Source organism: Thunnus albacares, chromosome 14 (genome assembly GCF_914725855.1).
Source record: "Thunnus albacares chromosome 14, fThuAlb1.1, whole genome shotgun sequence".
Lineage (NCBI taxonomy): Eukaryota > Metazoa > Chordata > Actinopteri > Scombriformes > Scombridae > Thunnus > Thunnus albacares.
The window spans coordinates 11,651,183-11,671,369 of NC_058119.1; the positions used below are offsets into that span (position 1 = coordinate 11,651,183).

The window sequence follows — 20,187 nt, forward strand, 5'->3', positions numbered from 1 at the left end:
TAGCCTCCAGCTTGCTGTATCCTGCAGTCAGTGGTAGCTTTTCAAGCTATAACTAAAACTCCAATCTGCTCATTTAAATGCTGTGTGTTAGTGAGTGTGTGGTGGGGGTGGACTATATTATGACACACAGAGACACACTGACACACCCAGAGAGAAGTAGAATAAAAAGAGATGACTAACCTAACCCACCTGAGCTCGGCTCACAGGGATCAATGTCCTCATCATCGCTCGGACACTCGGCTGATGCCACTAACAAGTCGTCAGTTGTCTGAAAAGAGAGAAGCACACAGTGGAGTGGTGAGGGCAGAGCACACTTAGCTGCATCAATGAGGTAAGATGGCTCCCACTCAGAACTACCAATAGCGGTGTTTCCAGAGGGTTAGGTGAAGAAGAGTGCAGCAGATGAGATGTGAATCCAGACAGCTACACTGTTTGGCTGCTGGATTTATCTGTCAGCATGGTCACTTGCTGCCTGGCGCTGCAGCAGCTGCTACACTGCTTTCCAGGCAGCACTATCCTTACAGAAATAAGATCAGATTTTTGAGGAACAGCGGAGGCTAAAGTTCACAGCACAATTGTCAACTTGCATGCTCAATTTGTGTTGCACTGTGTGGCTTTGCATAGCCCTTCAAGGGATTGTTAAGAGCCATCACGAAACACCTCTGACATTTAGAGGACAACCAGCCATGAAAGCTTAAAAAAAAAAAAGAGATTGGAAAATAAAGGGCAGAGGAGCAGAGGTTTAAATCAATATTTTTCTCCTCATTTCTTATGATGTGATTCCATATCTCTTTTTCACAAAGTAAGCATCAGAAATAAACAAAATTCACGGCACATATGGAGGTGCTTAATTATTCTGCTGCCACATCTACTCTAATGCCAAATCCATTTCAGACTGTTTTCAATGCACTTCTTCACCTGCCAAACACAATATATTTTACCCTCGTAGAGAATGGGAAAGGGCAAACAAAAGACCAGAAAAAAAGTATACTGTAAAACATTATTCTGCAATGTTCTTTTATGGTCTTGCTCCAGGCCATTTGATCAGCTCTGCGTTAAAGGTCGTTTCAATTTAAGCATGGCAGCCTCTTCAGGGCTGGGTTAGATTTTCAGCTATGTAGCCTTGCTAAGCAGAATAACCTGCTGCTATACATTTAGCCTTACACCTCTACTTATCCCTTTTGTACTAATATTTTTTTTTAAGCCCTCAAATGCATGCTTGGCAATATTTATGTTCTAAAAATTCTCATACTCTGGAGCTTGCATGCGTATGACAAACACAAAATGAGAAAACAGATGAAGGGCTGTAATGCATTTAAGTCCCAAAAATGAAGATGGACTTGGAGTTTTATTCAATTTGTGTTATTATTTTGTTGATGTTTGACTGTGCATCAAAATATATCTACAAGTTGGATTAGTATTGACTCATCTTAAGGAAATTAAAGGTGATGTCATTTTGCTTAACATCCATTTGGCTGCATCTAATGTGATTTTATTGGGACTGCGACATCATTTCCACATTCTGAACACGGACCGACATCATCTTTACATAGTAGACCTGGAAATGATAGATCAAACCCATTAAGGGAGTTGTGGTGGAGGGCTGTTTTTGGTGCATCTGTGCCGGGTGAAGCCTGGGGAAGCCGTCCAAATGTAAATTTAATTTGCTGTTCATGAGGCTGATATACAGTGTCGGCCATCCAGATGGCAAAACCACTGGATCCTGGAGTGCCACATCCATCACTTCAGCCGTGTGATTTGTTTTTCCTGGCGGGAGATCTTGACACTCTGCACTCACTGGCAGAGGTACGGGAATCAAGGAATCAATACTCCCTCTCTCTTCTTCCCACCTTACCACTCTCACTCTCTCTCTCTCCCCCCCTTCAAGTCTGTCCTTCAGATTTATTTGCAAGCGGAGAAGAGGAAGCAATGTGATGTGGGTGTACTAGATGTAGGTTAACTCCCCATAGAATAGCCTGAGTGGAGGTGTATGCCCGTTCATATTTATTTGTTTCTGTCTCCTCATTCAGGTCAGACAGCTACAGCGTGAGACCTTAAACTCCATCACCACAGTGAAATCCAATAATACATATGGATGTTTGTTTATCTCTTTATAAAAGCAGTCTTTGATTTTGTAATTACAGGAATGGAGATTAAATCCAGTTGTTCATGAGATACAGTGCAATTTGAAGCCTTTTGTTTTGCTTGTAAAAGCTGGAGAAAATATTGACATGTAATCTGAGTAGGTGTAAAATGGTATCATTTTACCATTTATAATCTGCATTACACGGACTTCACTGGAACTTTCAAATAATTGACAGGAAGCCATGATATAGACTTTCATAACACAAAATAATGTCATGCTCATTTCACCTTCCAAGGACAAAGGCTGTCTCTAGATCCGTGTAACCGTGGCTCAATTGTGCCTGTAAGCCACATCTAAGTCCAATCTTTCTTTGATCTTATCAAAATATCAACCCTATTCTATACTTTTAAATGAATCTTCTGTGTGTAGTGGATATAAGCCTCTGAATCAACACTAAAATGAATTCACGTTACTGGGCATCAGTCTGCTAGCTAGGATTAGTGTGTAGGTCAACATTTTGATGTGGTCATGACCTGGTTGAAATCCAATAACATTACCAATTCATGGTGTCCTCCTCCAACGCTTGGCTTCTTTCTCACCCGTGACAATTCAATGTGGGGTATGTGAGGGGCTTACCATGCAATTTAGCCACTGTGATGAAAACTGACAGGCAGCTTGGCCTGGATGCCAGAAAAGGACACGGGAATCTTTTCTAAAGGAGATATCTTAAATAACACAGGATATGCATGTGATGATTTTGACACTGCTGTGATTTTGAGTCAAAAAAAAAAATAAAAATTTGGTTTCTTCATCTAAATGTCATTCTCGACAAATACTGTATGTTTTTGGGAGGGTTCATTAGCTCAGCGGAGTTTACTGATGCAAAGAGCAGCATGCCCACAGGAAAGATGCTCCGATAGATACGCGTATAAACAAGATGTACCTGTAGTTCATTTTATGAAGGTACATCTAAAATGCTAAAAGCAAAGGCTCGGGGCTCACAAAGCATCATTAATCTAGCGGTAAAGTGCTGAAGCCATGGTGAACCTACAGCACAGCTCATTTATCTGCCCCTGCTCAGAGCAGCAGAGAGCACGCTCCTATGAGATGTATTGAGAAAAGCTAGGGAGACAGTTGGGAGTATGAAACACACAAAAAGTGGAAGAAAAAGAGATACTGCAGAGAGAAACTTGCTTTTAGTGTTCATATAAAAGTATGAGAAATTTCATAGTTTCTAAGTACAGTGCCATTTCAGATACTTCAGGTATAAGGGGTATTATACAAGCAATGCTAAGATACAATGAAAAATAATCTTTGTAGACCTAATAGTGAAGTAAGGTTATCGAATGACCTTGGCTCCTGCACCGATTGAACCATCAAAGGTGATGTGGAAATTCCAACCTGACTCAGCCAAAGGCGCCTTCGTGCTTTCTTTAGCTCTGTCATGCTGCCTTTCGATCTCTGAGGATTGATAATGGTCCTCCTTAATGAGATGTCCAGGCTGAGCCCTGGTCTGCATGTGCTCTCTAAAGCTTAGTCAGCAGTCTCATTCTTTCTGGACACCGTCTTATCTGCAACCCTACAAACGCATATCTGTTCCCTGCTAATGCTCGACTACACAGTATTGAATGCCACTCCCTAATAACTACTGTATGGAGCAGATGGCTTTACTATAATGCAGTACATTTGTAAACTTCCCTCCTGAATGCATGTTCTCCCCTCTTAATCCTTAGCTGAAGCAGGGAAAGGGAGGGAGGGGAGGGCCGCTCTTCTGGGAGGATGCTGTGTGCTGCTGCCCTGGTGCTCGAGAGCAAGAGACACCTTCTCTGTGATAACCTGTCGGCATGTCTCTATGGAGAGCCGCTAGTTTTCACATTGTTTTCTCTCTGGTCTAATTTGATGAATGCTCTCTGGCACACAACATGTCTCTTTGGAGACGAGCTGAAAGTCAGGAGGACACTGAAGGCATTTGAAGGATTTATCCGAAGCATGCCTCTACTGTCCTGGTAATGTATTCCACTGAGGATGCTTGCTGTTTTCTTTTGCCTCTCTGCTTTTCTGTTTTCCCTGGTAAGCCCTGTTTTTGTCCAAGCTCTTGTTTTGTAAAGCTCTCTCTCTTGTTATATTGCTGATCGGTGCCAGTAAGAAAATTGATATTTTTTTTACTCAGTGTCCATAATCTGTTGCTCATTAAGATCTGCTGTAAAGCCCAGTACTTTTTCAAAATACCAAAAAATGCTTACTGCCAGTAAATTCTGGGTTGATTGAAAAATCAAAGAGAAAATGGCTTATCTGCTGCACATTATCATAACACAAAAAAAGCCTTCAGCAGTCTGCTAGACTGCATGCAAACCTGCACATTTTTCCTCACAAAGTGTTCTGATCTTTGTCTGTGTATGTCTCATCCTCCATTTCCACAACATCCACAACCCATATGTTCATACTGCTCACAATCCATTAGATGTAAGCGCCGTACTGAATAACTGTTCCCCACGGGCTGTCGCTATTTTCAGGCAAGACAATACATGGAAGAAATCACTGATAACCAGAGGTGGACTGCTTGTTACAGTCATGCACCAAAGGCTCTTCTTGTCTGGAAAATAAATGCTGGTTTTTATTTGTAGTATGGCTATCTTCCTTGACATTCATTCTAATTCTACTTTTTATCCTAACAGAGCAGGTTTTAGTACCTTAATCATTGTATATGACAACAGGACTTCAGGGATTTCAAATATATAAGCTTAATGTATTTTGCTTACAGATGGGGTGTGTTTGTTGAAATATGAAGGAAAATAAGCAGCCCTTCAATATGATATTTTAAAGTACCAACGGTATTTCTCTACCAATTATAATACTTAAATTATCAGCCAAAACCATTTTTGTCTTATTTAGCTAGGAGGCCTAAATTAACAGGGTGTATATATGGTTTACACAAGTATAATTAGTCTGTTCAACTATCACAAAGTCTGAAGAAATATAGGCAACAAGGAATACTATCAGTTCAAAGTCAGAATAAAAACTATGCTACAAGGTGGTTCTTACTATACTTGGAATTGTCCTCATGCTTCTTTTATTTCCTTCTCTCACAATAATCCCAGATAAATCATATCAAGGGCGTACTCAAGACTCCACCTTAAGCCAATACTACAGCTGGAAATGTTATTTATATCTTGTCTATAATTGGCACCAGCTCTTGAAGCCAAAGCTCAAAATGCCCCTAAAAGCAGAAGAATCAGTATTCTGTATATGTTCCTGTGCAGAGATTGTGCCATTATTTCTCATGCTGTCACAGATTTACACTGATAGTGGCCTGCTAGTGTCCAGATCTGACCAGACTTGTAGTCTGCACAGACTAATTGGGAGGAGTTTGTTGTCCTAAGCTTCAGTCTAGCAGCAACACATCATTAGCGGGCCGGCGAGAGAGAGAGAGAGGACGGGAGGCAGTGGGACAGCAGATAGAGACGGCTCATGGTTAGACACGGGCTGAAGAATTCCTCCCTATTCGTACACTGAGCTCCATACACCTAAAGGATCTGATCTACAAAACTACAGTCTATAACAACATAATGGCGGCCAGTACTCTTTATGATCCGAGCACACACACTCTATTTACCCATGGCAGCTATCACGCTGCAGCAGCAGCCCTTATCAGAACGTCTGATGACATCCAAGTATCTAACTTAGCACCCTGGAACTAGGTCGATGTTGATGAATAATTTAGTCCCAGATGCTCAATGGATTCCAACTGAATAATGAAGGCGTGTGGGCCTCTAAGACTGTGGGTTCAGCTCAGTGTATTGCCTGGCCTTCGCCCACACTCTTCCTACTGCTGGTCTGCCAAGCTGTCAACATCACGGACTCACACAGAGTCAGACTTCAGCGTGGCTGGAAGACAATGGAATGACATTATCGCTGTCACAGCTCAGCTGTAGGACAAACATTGATGAATATATATACATATATATACAGGTTATATATCTATAACATGTATCATGTTCAAAACTTATGTTCAAAATATCTTGATTCTATGGTCTGTTTAACAATTAAAGAAAAGCTCTGATGCAAGGCTTCATGGTGGTACATCAGCTTGCCACTGCGACTCTCACAGTAGAGTGAGGAACAATAGGGAACAACCAGCTGGGTAAAAATAGAGATATTCTCTACTGTATCTTCGCTGAGAAGGATTTACAAGAGATTCTGCAATTCTGAGCAAATGAATCAACAAAGCTCCAAAACAGACATTGCCAAAAGAACATCCGTCAATACACACAACAAAAATATATGCAATAAACAAGAGCAGATGCTGCATTATTTTTTCCCAGGAAAGGCTTTGTTGAGATGTTACTGAGATGTTGTCTGCTATGCAAACTTAAGTGTGAAACGATCGCTTCACCAAGAAAGACTGGTTACTATAATCTATAAAAGTGCACTGCACTATAATCTGTTCACATATAAAAATATCGTTCTGTTATAACGACAAAGTCTTGTATCAAAAATAATGTTTGCAAAAGAAAACAGCTTCACTCTTGTTATACACTGCATGCAGAAGAGTCATTGGGATATCACAGTGCTTTAAAGTTAATATGTTGTGCCCATATGACTAAATGGATATAATACGGGAAATTAATAGGCACATTAGATATATACAGCTTTCAAAATACAATTTACAAACTGCTTGTTAACAATAGTCCATTGTTTTATAGCATGCACTGCATCATCATTAATTTTATGATAAACAAACCTGTTCTCTCATAAACAATTTTGACTTTTGCCTCCAACAACTTAAGTTTAAGGAGCATCAAAACATTTCAACAACAAAATGTATTAGCTGTCAGTAATTACCCAAGGCATTACATTATATTGCATATGAGCAGGCCACTGAGTGCATTCAGTAGGTAGTGTGAATCCTCAGAGCACCAGAGAATTCATATAAAAAAAGATGCTGGCACTTCTCAAAGGCAATTAAGTCTGAATAATTGGTATCACATCTTTCTGTTTTGACTGCTTGTGTATGCCATAACATAAAACTGGCCATGGTGGACAGCTGTTTTCACTTGCTAAGTTATGAGACATTGTCCCTTTTGGGAGAAAGGCTTTGCTTTATTTAAAACGAACCAGCTGTTGCTGCAACTGGACCTCAGGCTGAGTATCACAGTGTCATTAAAAAAAGAATGGTCCGAGGCTCTCCATCTCCTCCCCTGGTACCCACATGTTCCTGTCTTGCCATACATCTTCCTCGAGGCTTTAAGTCACTGCACCCCAGACAGTCTAACAAGGTGCCGGGAGGCAGCTTCACACACCTGGTACACTCACAGCACGCAATATGGAAACATACAAGCACAGTTGCACACAGAGACACACATTCCCAAGCTGACTGGTAATATCATTTTTAATATACCCTGAACCATAAATCTAATTCAAAATAGGACTGGAATAGGGATAGAAATTATAGTAAAATACTGTTTGTTTGATTATTTCTGCTACACATTAACAGTCTGATGGATTCAATCTATTCAGAAACAGTTGTTTGGTATTGTGTACGTTTTGCAAAGGGCATTTAATTCCATTATAACTAGGTGTATAAAGGTTGTTGGGAATGTAACAGTGTGTTGATGAATATTTGCAAATTCAAGGAAAACAACACAGTAAAAAGACCATATTTAGTGACCAAAATAACAGCAAGACTCAAGAATGAGTGAACATTGACTGCTAGTGTGCAGGCTCAGGAAAGCTTCTGCTGTGCAAAATGAAAGACTGCATTTGAGTGCTTAATACAAGGGACAGGTATGGGCTAATGTAGGAGTGTAAAGGTGCGCTGTGCAAGTAGATGAGGGGTAATTACAGAGCTGCTTCAAAATGTACACAATGACTGTGCCCTCGTTAAACACACTCCCTCTCAGGGACCAAAGAACGCTACTGTGTGAGGATGCCTTCTAATGGGGCCGCTTCAAGGCACTGCTGTGCTGCTTTGTAGATGTTCCTTAAGTCCCCCTTAGGACCCTGTTCAACTTTTTTTTTTTGTTCAGGAACAGTCATCCACATGGCCTTAATGCGGATTCAACATTTAGCACAGCGTATGATACGGCTGAGGCACCAAGGTACGCAGGGAAGTTGTCGTGCCGTGTAGGAGGAAACACAAAGTCCATTTCCCAGTCAGCGCCTGCGTCACACAATCACCATGTCAGTCACTGACTCAGAGTGAACCATGTGTGACTGGTGCTCAATACCACTGTAGACTCGTCATTCTGCACAATGTATGATAAACAGTTCATATTTTGATTTCTAATTAAGCTTGGTTCTTATTATTTATTACTGGGGACTTATAAATAATGTGCACACAATATGGACAAGTGCAGAAGAATGCACGTTGAGCTGCTGCCATGTAGTATACAGCTTCTAGCAGATTACACAGGAGAAGGCTGGATGCCTTCTGTTAGCTACATGCTCTAAATGATAAAATCTTAATATGAAATTCATAAGACACTATCAGCCTCCATCTACCTCCTACGCTCCCCCCTCTTGTTCTCTCATTTCTTTTCTCTCTTGCCTATGCATAAACAGCGCTCCATAGAAGTATAGTACATGGTTGACTTTGTCCCTCCTCCCTTATCCTTGCTTTCACACTTCTCAGATAAATTAAATCTGTCGGCATTGAAGCATTTTCCCCTCTGGATGCCCTGATATTTTCGTTATCTAAAATCGAATCTGGAGCTCTGTGCGTGGTAGCTCGCCTTGGTAGTAATCTGGCCTGAGAGCAGAGGACTGACCAGGAGGAATATCATACATTAAGGATAAACTGGGGAGTGAGGCAGGAATAACAATTACCAGAGAATGGCTTGTAATCATGCTGCTCTCTATCTAAATGCAAACATACAAACACTTGTCATTTTGGGGGAAAGAGTTCAGTTCAATCCAAAGTGACTATGTAATGCTTCATTTTGCATTCTTTTCCCTCAAAATCTAAAAATAGATGACAAATCCAAGCATTTGCCTGTGTGTGTTTTGAGACAGCGAGAGCAAGAGAGGAAGAGATATTCAGCTCGGCCACAAATCACTGTCTTCCTGACTTTACCTGCATCTTGACATGCAGTCCCAGTCCCTCATCAGGTGACAGGAACAAATTTGTCATCCTAATATAGATGCCATCACCGCTGAGATGAATGTACTCGGGCCTAATTCCCATGTGTAACGTTTGCAAAGACATGACATGAGGAAAGAGGAAGAGCAGCTTTGCCCTACAACAGCAGACCAGGTTGCATGTAGCTCCCACAGAGCGTCATCATAATCAGATTCCTGTCCTCCAGGTCTGGATGTGTCATTCACAAAAGGCCGAGCGTGACCGCCATAAACTAATGAGCAATGCTCTCATTCAGCAGAGAGAAAACAAAAGATACAGGTTTAAAATGTAGAGAGAAATAATATTTAAAAAAGACACAGTTTATAAATCTGTACCGGTGGCAGGGTCGTAATAGCAGAATGACTAGACCTGCTCTTTATATAGACCTTTTTTTAAATTCAGCCTTAGACTTGTGAACAGATGGTATAATTTTATTTCATTTTACTGAGCTTCTGTAAAAGTGTAAAATTTATGCACTTATGAGCAGACATGCACACTAAACAACAAAACACTATGGTGTATTTACAATATTAGGACTTTTATGCATTATTATAAATGTAGTTTTCAACAAAGAAAATTCTAACGATGTATAAACAGTTAATGAATGTTACACACATGTATATATTATTCACAAGCATGTTCACAATTGATGAAAACATGTTGATCTAGAAGGTTTTAAGGTTTTTGTTGCTTTAAGGTGACAAAAAATTCTTAACTTACACTTATTAAATTTGCCACTGAGATTTCAGCCACATCCTCTGATCTTTATCAGAAAATTGTGTCAGCATCATGAGGAGCAAAAAAAAGTATAAATAAATAAGTACTTTAGCACTAGTTATATAAATAATACAGTTTACCAATATAATAAATACATACTTCATAATTTATGTTAAAAAACAATATGAAGACAACTTTATATGATCACAGTGTTGTATTATGTTGTCAATAATCAGTCAACCAGTTATGGATAATTCATATAATGAGTTATAGTTGTTGACAGATACATCAATGCTTATATGTGCAGCTTATACACAACTAATACATGCAAAATAAATGCACTTATAAACTAAGCTTGAGCTGCTGGCATGCTGTGTTGTTTCACTATAATTTAAAATCTATTTGATGATGACATTTCCAAATACTTTCCTTATCTCCATCCCTGTACCCTCTTTAATAGCCCTTCATATAATGTTGTATTTAACGTGAGATCAAGATGACTACTCCTCGAACGGAACCAGCCATTGGTGTACAGCACAATAGGATCTTAATCTTAGGCTCTCGATAGCTGCAGACTCAATTACTACACTGCTATGATACTGTAGATGCAGCAAATTAGATGGATGAAAACAGATCTACACAACTCAAGTCGAGGTCTTCTACTTGTGAAGTTTGCTGATGTTCTTTACTAGAATGCATCACATTTAGCAATCAGTTTTGTTTTCTACAAGCTGAAGGGATCAGTTAAGGGGTTTATCCTGGGGTGAAATAAGCATATCAGATTTTTTTTTTCTTCTGAGAATTAAAATTTTAAATATGACTCACAGTGTTTGTAACATGAAAAATAAGCCTTTAGATGCATAAGCCAGTTTGTGGCTGACACTTTCTTCCAGCTTTTCAGAAAATTATTTTTCAAAGTGGAGAGCTCAGCGCTGCTCATTGAGCAGTTGGCACAGAGCTCATGAATGTAATGTATAAACCAGCTGATCACAGAATATTGCAGGTGGGAGCAATGTACTGTAGGACAAATTGTATCTCATGCTCAACAGTTGGCCCAGGACTATTTTCTGTTTCTAGAAATCATAACAGCAAATGTCCAGAGAGACAACAATATGGTCTATAAAACATGCTGTAAAGCTGTCAGTGTCACTATCTCCTCCACGCACAAACCAACACTTTATAAAACAACAGAGACGACATTCACACTGCGTAGGTTTCATTCTTGTCATCCAAACAAGACTTGGTGGGACAATCTGTAGCCCTCTGTAATGCTGCCAGTAGAGTGAAACCAGCGAAAACAAAGATGCTTCTTTGTTGACTATCTTGATAATGGTGATAAGTAAGTATCTGTAAAGGAATTTTAGCAAACCTTTAAAACAAGAAAGCATAAAATAAACCATCAAATGCAACACAAGGCATCCTGGTGTCTCAGCTGGATAATGTGCAGATCGTTTACCTGCTGCAGAAAAGCCTGCATCTGCTGTCATGCAAACATTCATCAAATCATGTGAACACACACTGACATACTAAGGCATGTATGTGTTCACCCCTGCCAAGGTGGACTGGATCAGCGAGTAACATGGACTCTATGTGTGCAACACAATGTTGAAGGGCAGTTTCTATAATGGCCCCTGGTGAGGCTAAGATGATGGATATGGTCTGTCGCTGGGAGTGAGCGCTGCAGGCCCGGGGCCACCGCAGGTCTACAGTGTTAGCTCCTTTGCCATCTGTCAGCACTGGGTGGGCACAGCCCATGACCAGGCCTGGGGCGGCACACTCCATGACCACCTACCCACACACACCCCACTTTAGGAGCAAGGTTGTGAGGTTAGTAAAACACACAAGTGCTGCACAGGAGACCTTTCCATCTACATTCACTTGCATTCAATCTGTTTCTGCTCTCATCATTTTTTTGTGCTTGTTACACATGCAGCGATTGAATTATCCACTGTGGCTTTTCTTTTTCTTCAGCTTGGGTAGGTGGTGACACCAGACATTTTCAAAAGGGAATAAAAGACATGTAATATAATAAAACCTAGAAAAATCAATAGTGCACCTGTCAGTAAAGCCAACTGTTTCATAATAATCACTCTTTTTCTCAAGCTTGCAGTATCTCAATAACACAATGGTCAATCCCATACATCTGCATTGCAGGGGAAATCTTATCCCCTGCAATGTTGTTGCATCTTTCTGTGAAAGATGTTTTCTTTCTGTGAATAACTGAAGGCACCATAATCTAATAGGGCACTGACACTCAGACTGAACACTGCAGTATGTCTGTAAGTCCATGAGACAGTTACTGTAGGTTTAATATCCTGAATAAAATACGACTCATTCAACATGACTGAACCCTTGCTGATTAATCCTCCCTGTAAATGTGGAACATTGTGAGTTTCTTTAGTAACCTTTCAGTTTGCTGAGCATGTGTCTGTTTTTTTAATTGGAGAGCACACAGAGGTAGAAATGAGAAAAAAAAGTATCTGGTTTTCATCTTACAATGAGATCTGCCTTTAGATGAGTTGAGGAAAACAGTTCCACTTAGTTAGGGATGTGACAAGCAATTCTTATTAACACAAATAAGAGAAGAAAAATATGTACAATCTCTGCAAATCAGTAATTTCCCATTTAGCTTTACCTCGCACAGGAATGTTAATGTTACAAAATTTGGCTCTGATAATATCCTGTGTAGAATCAACAAAACAAACTTCCTACTGTACCTAAAGCTTCTTGTGTTTCAGCTGTTGTTTTATAATCGTTCCTTTTTAAAGAAGAGGAATCTGAGACTTCATGCGGTTCTGTTGACAAAAAAATCTTCAAGGTACTTGGAGAAGAAGTACTCATTTTGATGAATGGTCAATAACTCTTCAGAAGAGAACCTCCTCTATTTCCAAATAGTAAAAGTACAACATTTTAGTGATACACTCTATTTCATCATGTACACTAATGAAGTATATCCAATCTAAACATTACTGTGATCTTTACCAATCACAGAGTAGGAAATGTAAATAAAGAGAAGCAAATGAAATGAAATATTTTAATTTTATCTAAAAAGACAATGGAAAGCTTCTCTCATTGGGTATTCTCAAACCGCAGTTTCCCTTTTCCATGTGTTTCATTTTCATAGGATGTGTGTCCACTTCTGTATCATTCACACATGAATGGAGAAAGGTTAAGGAGACTCTGTGTTTCATTTATCTGTCATGTGAGTTCACTAGTGGCCAAACTGCACACCAGTTACCTGCAACATCTTGACTTAGAATTGCGGCATGCCTGTCTCATCTTGCTCTCTTTCTTCTCTTTCAAACAACGAAAAAAAAAAAAGGCAGTAAAAGCCATCTTTAGAAAAAATAACTATCCATCATGAAATTCAGCAATGAGAGTGCTGTGTATATGAGCCATGATTACATGGCTGACACCAGTACAAACACAGCTGGGTAACTCACAGTACCATGAAATGAACAACGAAAGAAAACTTGTGCTTTTTATTCTGCAATAGAATGAGCAGGAACATCAAGTTTAACTGCCAGCTACTCAGAATACAGTTCTGGCAAATACCCTATGCTTTTTTCCCCCCGTAAGTTGACGAGAAAAGTGCCCTTTGACTAATTGAGTGTATACCCGTCAATCAAAAACAACTTACTGTACTGTTGCAGGCAGTCTGTTGCTTAGTAACTTGATAAAATTTAAATTGAAATGCAAGGGAGTTGATAAACCCCGCACTGGTAGATAGGACAAAAACAAGATAAACACAAAATGGCTGATCCTGTGGCATAACAAATAAAGGAGGGTTGGGCATCTGAACGGGTGGAGTTAAGCAGATTAGTAAATTGGGTTCACTAAAAGAACTGCAGTGTAAGTGGAAAGAGACCAGAACAAAAAAGAAAAAAATGATCTCTTTGATGCTTTGTCATTCATGTGACTGGTGAAGACAACAGTGATTTCTAAAAGGCTCTTATGCTACGTCACAAAGAGGACAACGGTGGCACACTTGTGAAGCTCGTCATAAGTCTTATATCTACCTGAGTTTAATTTCACTACCAACATGATGGAACTAGAATATTAAGCAGCAAGATTTGTCTTAAGCCAATGGTTTTACATTTCTAACTGAGGATCATAGGAGCAATATTACAGCCATGCTAGTGGCTCTGTGAGACTGAACTTATGTATGGTGACCAGATTTTCAAACCCCCAGACCGGGACCCTTAAGTGTACCACACGTTCATGCACGCGCACATGTATGCGCTTATGCATGCACCATAGGCATTTTCATCAGGATGGAGGACAATTATTTCAGTGCTTAGCACACCTACTGAGCGCACCTTTCAACACCGTGGACAGCACCTCTGCAGACGAAAAATTATGTTTTCTCTCCCAAAATCCACCAAGGTATTCGTCAGTGTGCACAAGTGCAGGCTACTGGCTAAATGGCTGAGACACATTTCCTACCAGCTTTTTTTAAAAAACAAAACAAGGTACAAATCTCTTTGTGGCCTATAAATAACTTTATAGGTTATAACATAAAAATAAATTTAACTTACATCTTCACAACGCTATGCCATGAGCTGGTCGAAAATTTACAAAGATTAAAATGTCAAAACATTAAATCACAATTACACCTCGTTACTAACAAAAAATGAGAAACAGCCTTTAAAGAAAGTTACCTTCAAGAAGATTGCCGGGTACTTTGTACTTTGCAGTCTTTCAGTCCTTTCTTAGTTAGAGTTTCTTTTCTGGAGCGCTCAGCACTGCTTATGTTTGGCCATTTTAATATGATCTTTCAAATCCACATTTCCATGCATGACCAAAAATGTACTCTTGCAGTGTGTGCAGAACGCAGTATTTTCATTGCCGGGTACTTTACAAAGGAAGGAGTAAGAATCATGGAGCTCTTGGAAAAGACCGGCTAACCAGCTAACAGACAGCTAACCGTTAGCATACTGACAGGTTCTGTCAGAAAGAGCCCTAAGCATCATAGGCTAGCAACAGCCTTGATAACGACACATTGATTGATTGACACACATACAGACAAATCAGTGTTGAATTTAGATGCATGGTGCATTGTTTATGTTTTTATATTGGGTTGTTAGGTAATAATGAGTGGGACAGAACATAATAAACATCTATATAAGTGCTGAAAACAAGTATCGTATTATAATTATTATTTTAATTGTGGTGAAAACCGGGACAATTTGGTAGTGAATGTTGAAAACCAGGACGTTTTAGTGTTTTACAGATATTTGTTAGGACTAGGGACACACAGCTTGAAACCAGGACAATCCCAGACAACCTGGGACATCTGGTCACCATATACTTACACACAGCCATGATTTGAGCTAAAATCCTTATGTCAACATGCTAACATGCTTTGATGGTAATGCTACCATGCTGATGTTTTGTAGGTATAATGTTTACTATGGTCACCATCTTAGTTTAACGTGTTAGCATGCTAACATTTGATAATTAGGCCTAAACACAAAGTACAGCTGAGGCTGATGAGAATATCTTTAATTTTGCAAACCAAAGTACTGGACAAAATTTTTACCTGATGTTAGTTTTGGAAGAAAAGTTGAGAGATCACAAAAGTGATTACAGTTCATCGTGAGTGGAGCATGAATGTGTGTTCCAATTTCCATGACTATCCATCCAATAGCTGTTGACACATTTTACTCAAAACCACACTTCATGGTGGTGCTAGTAGAAAAGTCAGGGGATCAAAAAAGTCAGTAAGGTTCATCCTCTGGGAAGCTAAATGTCTAAAAATTTTCATGGCAATCCGTCTCATAGATATTTCAGTCTGGACTAAAATGGTGGACAGACTGGCATTGCTGTCCGTATTGCCATGCTAGCATGGCAAAATATGTAGAAGTAGATATAATCTTAAGTAAAATTAAGACCAAATCATCCTTAAACTGAAGTCTCAGTACCATATCATATAACACTATTAAAGAGCCTTGTACACTGCATGTGTGCAGTTGCCTGAGGAGTGCTTAATACCCAAGATAAGTCTCAGGTCTGAATATTGATGCATGCAGGATTAGTATTAAATCTGGCTGTGCAGATTTATTGCAGCCTTAGCTTGAAAAACAATAATCCCTACCAGTGTCAAGACAATCACAACAATGCCTAAAGGTAGTACTAGATACAATAAAGAGACATAGTGCATGGGTGATTATAAACGGAGAGAAGCTGCAGACTGAGCAGTTATTGGGAACTAAATTGCAGAAGATTTTTCAACACAAGATTACTGTGACACTAAGTTTATTATAGTGTGTTTGTAAGAGTCAGTGAGGGAGGCTAGGAGGTACCTAAACACTGCACTAAAGGTGTAGCAGCACAGCATGTCAAATCTTTGTTTATCCCTGTGACTTATAGAGAGGCCAGGTTTCTGCCTCTCGTCTCGGGGACCAAGAAAAACAGAGCCACTACAAGCCAGTTCAACTGGAACTGAACCATGTGCTGTGAGTGCAAATGAAATGGCCCACACAATGTCTTTTGAATGTTCCTCACTTCCCCTGAATGGCTATTTCACCCACTTCACCTAGGGTTAATTCAGAAATAGTGAGGCCAATTGACTATTTGTTGGCAATGATGTGACATAGTGGCAATTCATTCTCCCTAAGAACAAGCTATAATCTGCATTCTTGAATTTCCACCAGCAACAAGCTATAAAACAGAAACTGCAAAAATGTGATGAAGGAAACATGGTAAGCGTGGAATGTCAGATAAGGTCTGATATTGCTATTGTTTAAGAAGTGCCATATTGGCCTGAATACAACAGTTGAATGGATTGCCATGAAATGTGGACACATTCATGTCCCCGTCAGGACAACTACTGACTTTGGTGATACCCTGACTTTCCTGTATAGCCACCAAAGGGTTGACATTTTTGGGATTGAGTGAAATGTGTAGACAACTTTTGGATGAATTGTTGTGAAAATCGCTGCACATTGTATTTCAGTGCAAATTAGCAAATGTTAGCAGGCTAACATGCTAGACTAAGAGGATTAACACATTAGATATTACTTGCATTATCAGCATGTTGCAGCATTTAGCCCAAAGCTAGAAAAGTACAGCCTCACAGAGCTGCTAGTGTGGCTGTAGGCTGTTTTATTTCATTGTGCATTTTAATAACCTTTAACCACATTTTAAAAAGGGGAAACTTGTACTTAAATTACAATTTTATGTTACATTTTCAAACATAGCTATCAAATGGGAAGAAATAAGCAATAAATAGCGGAATCATCATATTAAAAAAACTATTTAACAAATCATTATGGAAGGTTGCCGTTATTGAAAAAAATGCTTGACAACCACTGCTCTAATTTGTCCAAGTCATTACTAAACAACATTTTTCTTCTGGTGTATCCTTGTGTCCTTTCATCATGCTGCAGCCAATACCAACTTTAGATGATGTTTCTGCAGACAGAAGTGGTGGTGGATGGCAGCCTCACACTATGACCGCTTGTGAGATTTATATACTGTATGTGTGCTGGCCAGGGTTGATAATACATAGCAATGCAGGTGAGGATCCATCACTGTCAAGAGCTCTCAATGGCTGTTCCAGATAGCAGGCTTTCGTCTTTTTTTTCTTTTTTTTGCAGGGAGGGTAACAGTTACACAGGGCGCTGTCTCTTATCCTTGAGTGGTTTTGATTAAGCATCATCTGGTATTAAATGTTATCTTTCTCCAACTTGACATTTTCCTTCATTTTGTCCACCGGCTCTTCAAAAAATTGCTACACACAACATGTATTCAGTATTTAAGGTAAACATTATAATCATATCCCACATTTACACATGTGCAGCATCCAAAATATATGCAAAAGTCCAAGTCATTGGTGTATCCATAACTTTTTAAAATTCATCTCAAATCAAACTGAATAAAAAGTTTTGGTTGAGGACCATGGATACAGATTAACAAGAGCTAGCTCATCATAATGCTGAAAGTGCTTGACCACTGGCAGCTAGTGTTGCCATTAGTCTTGTGTGAATTTGGCAGTTATAGGTCCAAACTGACATCTGCAGATACAATACTGTACACCTGAAATTTCTCTGACTTTTTTCGGTGCATGAGGGAAAGAATTCACTAATTTTCTTGAACAATAAATAAATCAAGCTGAGGCGGGAAAATATAGTTTAAATCATATCAGTAGCCAAGAGAATTAAGAAGCATTTCTTATTGTGTGTGTACAGTAGCTATTTCGTTGTTTGTGAATGCATACACAAGTGCATTATGGTTTAATTGGATGCGACCAGGCACTACAACAGGGAGCAAACACTTCATGAAGACAGTCAGGCCCATACAGTAAGCTACCTCCCCTGCTCAGGGCATGGAGCACACCGCAGAAAAAAGGCACAACAGAGAAGATTTGACACTAAAGAGACAAGTGTAGAATCTCTTAGTCTGGAAACTTCAGGATATGATCAAAATAAAGGTAAAATCAAGGTTAGGCCTCACTAGTATTTACTAGCTCTGTATTTGAGTGGGCTGTAAGTCCTGGAATTGAACCAATCCAATTATCCCTTAAGCAATAGGAAAATTCAAATCATTATTAAATTAACAATTCTGACTCATCAGCTTTTTCCCATGGTGCATTTCTTTCTCGATTAGGCCAGTGTGCTCTAAGATGTTAATATCCATTTTAATAAAGCATGAGTGGACACCCAGTGGTTTGAAAAGAATGACATTAATGTAATGTTACCCATAAGCCAAGGCCCATGGTATTCAATAACAATATAACCCCAGACGAGCATTTACAGAACTATTTGATAGGGCACCTGAGAAGGCGAGAGTCCCCCAGACGCTTCAAAATCATTATACTAATGATGATTAGCACTGACTTTAAGTGGGCCAGTGCAAGAGGACATACCCTAAATCTACAGAGCCTGCCATTTTTTAAAAACTCTTTTACGCTTTTAGTATTCTCTCACTATTGCCATCCTGTGGTCATTGCTTTACTGACAATCTATCAATGAGTGACAATGAACGCAACAGGCACTTACAACAGGTGACTCTAACTGGACTTAAAGTTTAACTATGCGTGTCAAGTTAATAATTGCCCTCACCTGTCATTGTTAGACAAGCTTATATAGTGCTTATCTTTTTTGGATCAACTGCACTCTTTTCCAGCCTGATCTACATATTCTGGAGTGCCATTTTCACTGAGCTTCAATGGTTAGAGCCTAAGACTGCCTCCGCCAGTGTTAGCCATTCCATTTCCACTGGGGCCAGCCATACTAAATATGTACGTGTCCCAGTAATGTGAGGCTCTTAGGATATAAAAGCATTCACTGAATTGCATTCGCCATCAGAAAGGAGATGGAACAGCTGGACAATGATTAAACGCAGACTATTCAAGGGAAAGGAATGAATGCACCGTCTCTTTTAACAGAAACCAGACACAATGTCTTTCTAAGTGTAGTGTCCTGAGACAGTAGTCCTACTGCAAGAGCTCGCCATGGGAAGGTCGTCACGTTGAATCAAACTGAACACACTGACATCTCCCAATAGACACATTTTTGCATGCCTCATTCATTTCTCTGTCTACATCGCAGAACAACTCTTTAATCCAATGACCTTTTTTCTGTATGAACGCATTAGATAACACCTAAACAAACACAGTTAGCCTTAACTATTCTCCCTTTTACCAAGCCTTTTTTTTCCACTTTAAAGATGAGTTTGCAACAGAACTTGTCTCTCTCTGCCTGATAAATTAATGACACTCTGCATACTTTTAGAACAATACACACGTACCTATCATCAGCATCTGATTCCCAAAAAGGACTGAGCTTCACACTACACTGCTTACATCAAAACCAAGAGCTGTACACATGCTTGCAACAAGGCAAATGGTTATTGATTAAACTATTCAAGCAGAATCTGATTAGCATAAAGGCATAATGTCAGATATCCAAAATCACATCACATCTAAAGCACAAAATAAGTACATTAATAGACAAATATAGATGCCCTGCACATATTGCATCTCTGTAATGCCCTGTATTTCTAAATTGTCATGGTCATTTATATCACTTTATTTCTCTACAGATGAAAAGGCCTGAAAAAGACGGGCATCCATCTTATCAAGCCTGTTCCTTTCTGTCAATCTCTTGGTTCCTTGGTGGCAATTTATAACACTGCATGGAGCTTTGATATAATTATAGTCTATTGTCTGATATTTCGCCTGTATTACATGCTCCAGCAACGGTTCAGGAACCATGCTGAGTCTGAGAGAAAACCATTCCAGTGGATCAATATTTATGATTGT

The 20,187-nt window shown here is 39.5% G+C and overlaps 1 protein-coding gene across 11 annotated transcripts in view; it reads right to left on the bottom strand.

The window, feature by feature from the left end:
* LOC122996819 (neurexin-1a-like) overlaps window positions 1-20,187 on the bottom strand; it is a 269,296-nt gene that overhangs the window by 16,501 nt on the left and 232,608 nt on the right. For 6 of the 11 annotated variants that reach the window (XM_044372530.1, XM_044372526.1, XM_044372528.1 and 3 more), the window contains one exon: window positions 181-268. In XM_044372530.1, coding sequence (XP_044228465.1) covers window positions 181-268 — 88 coding nt within the window. The remainder of the gene's footprint in view (window positions 1-180; window positions 269-20,187) is intronic. The other 5 variants (XM_044372532.1, XM_044372527.1, XM_044372529.1 and 2 more) reach the window with 1 other exon arrangement.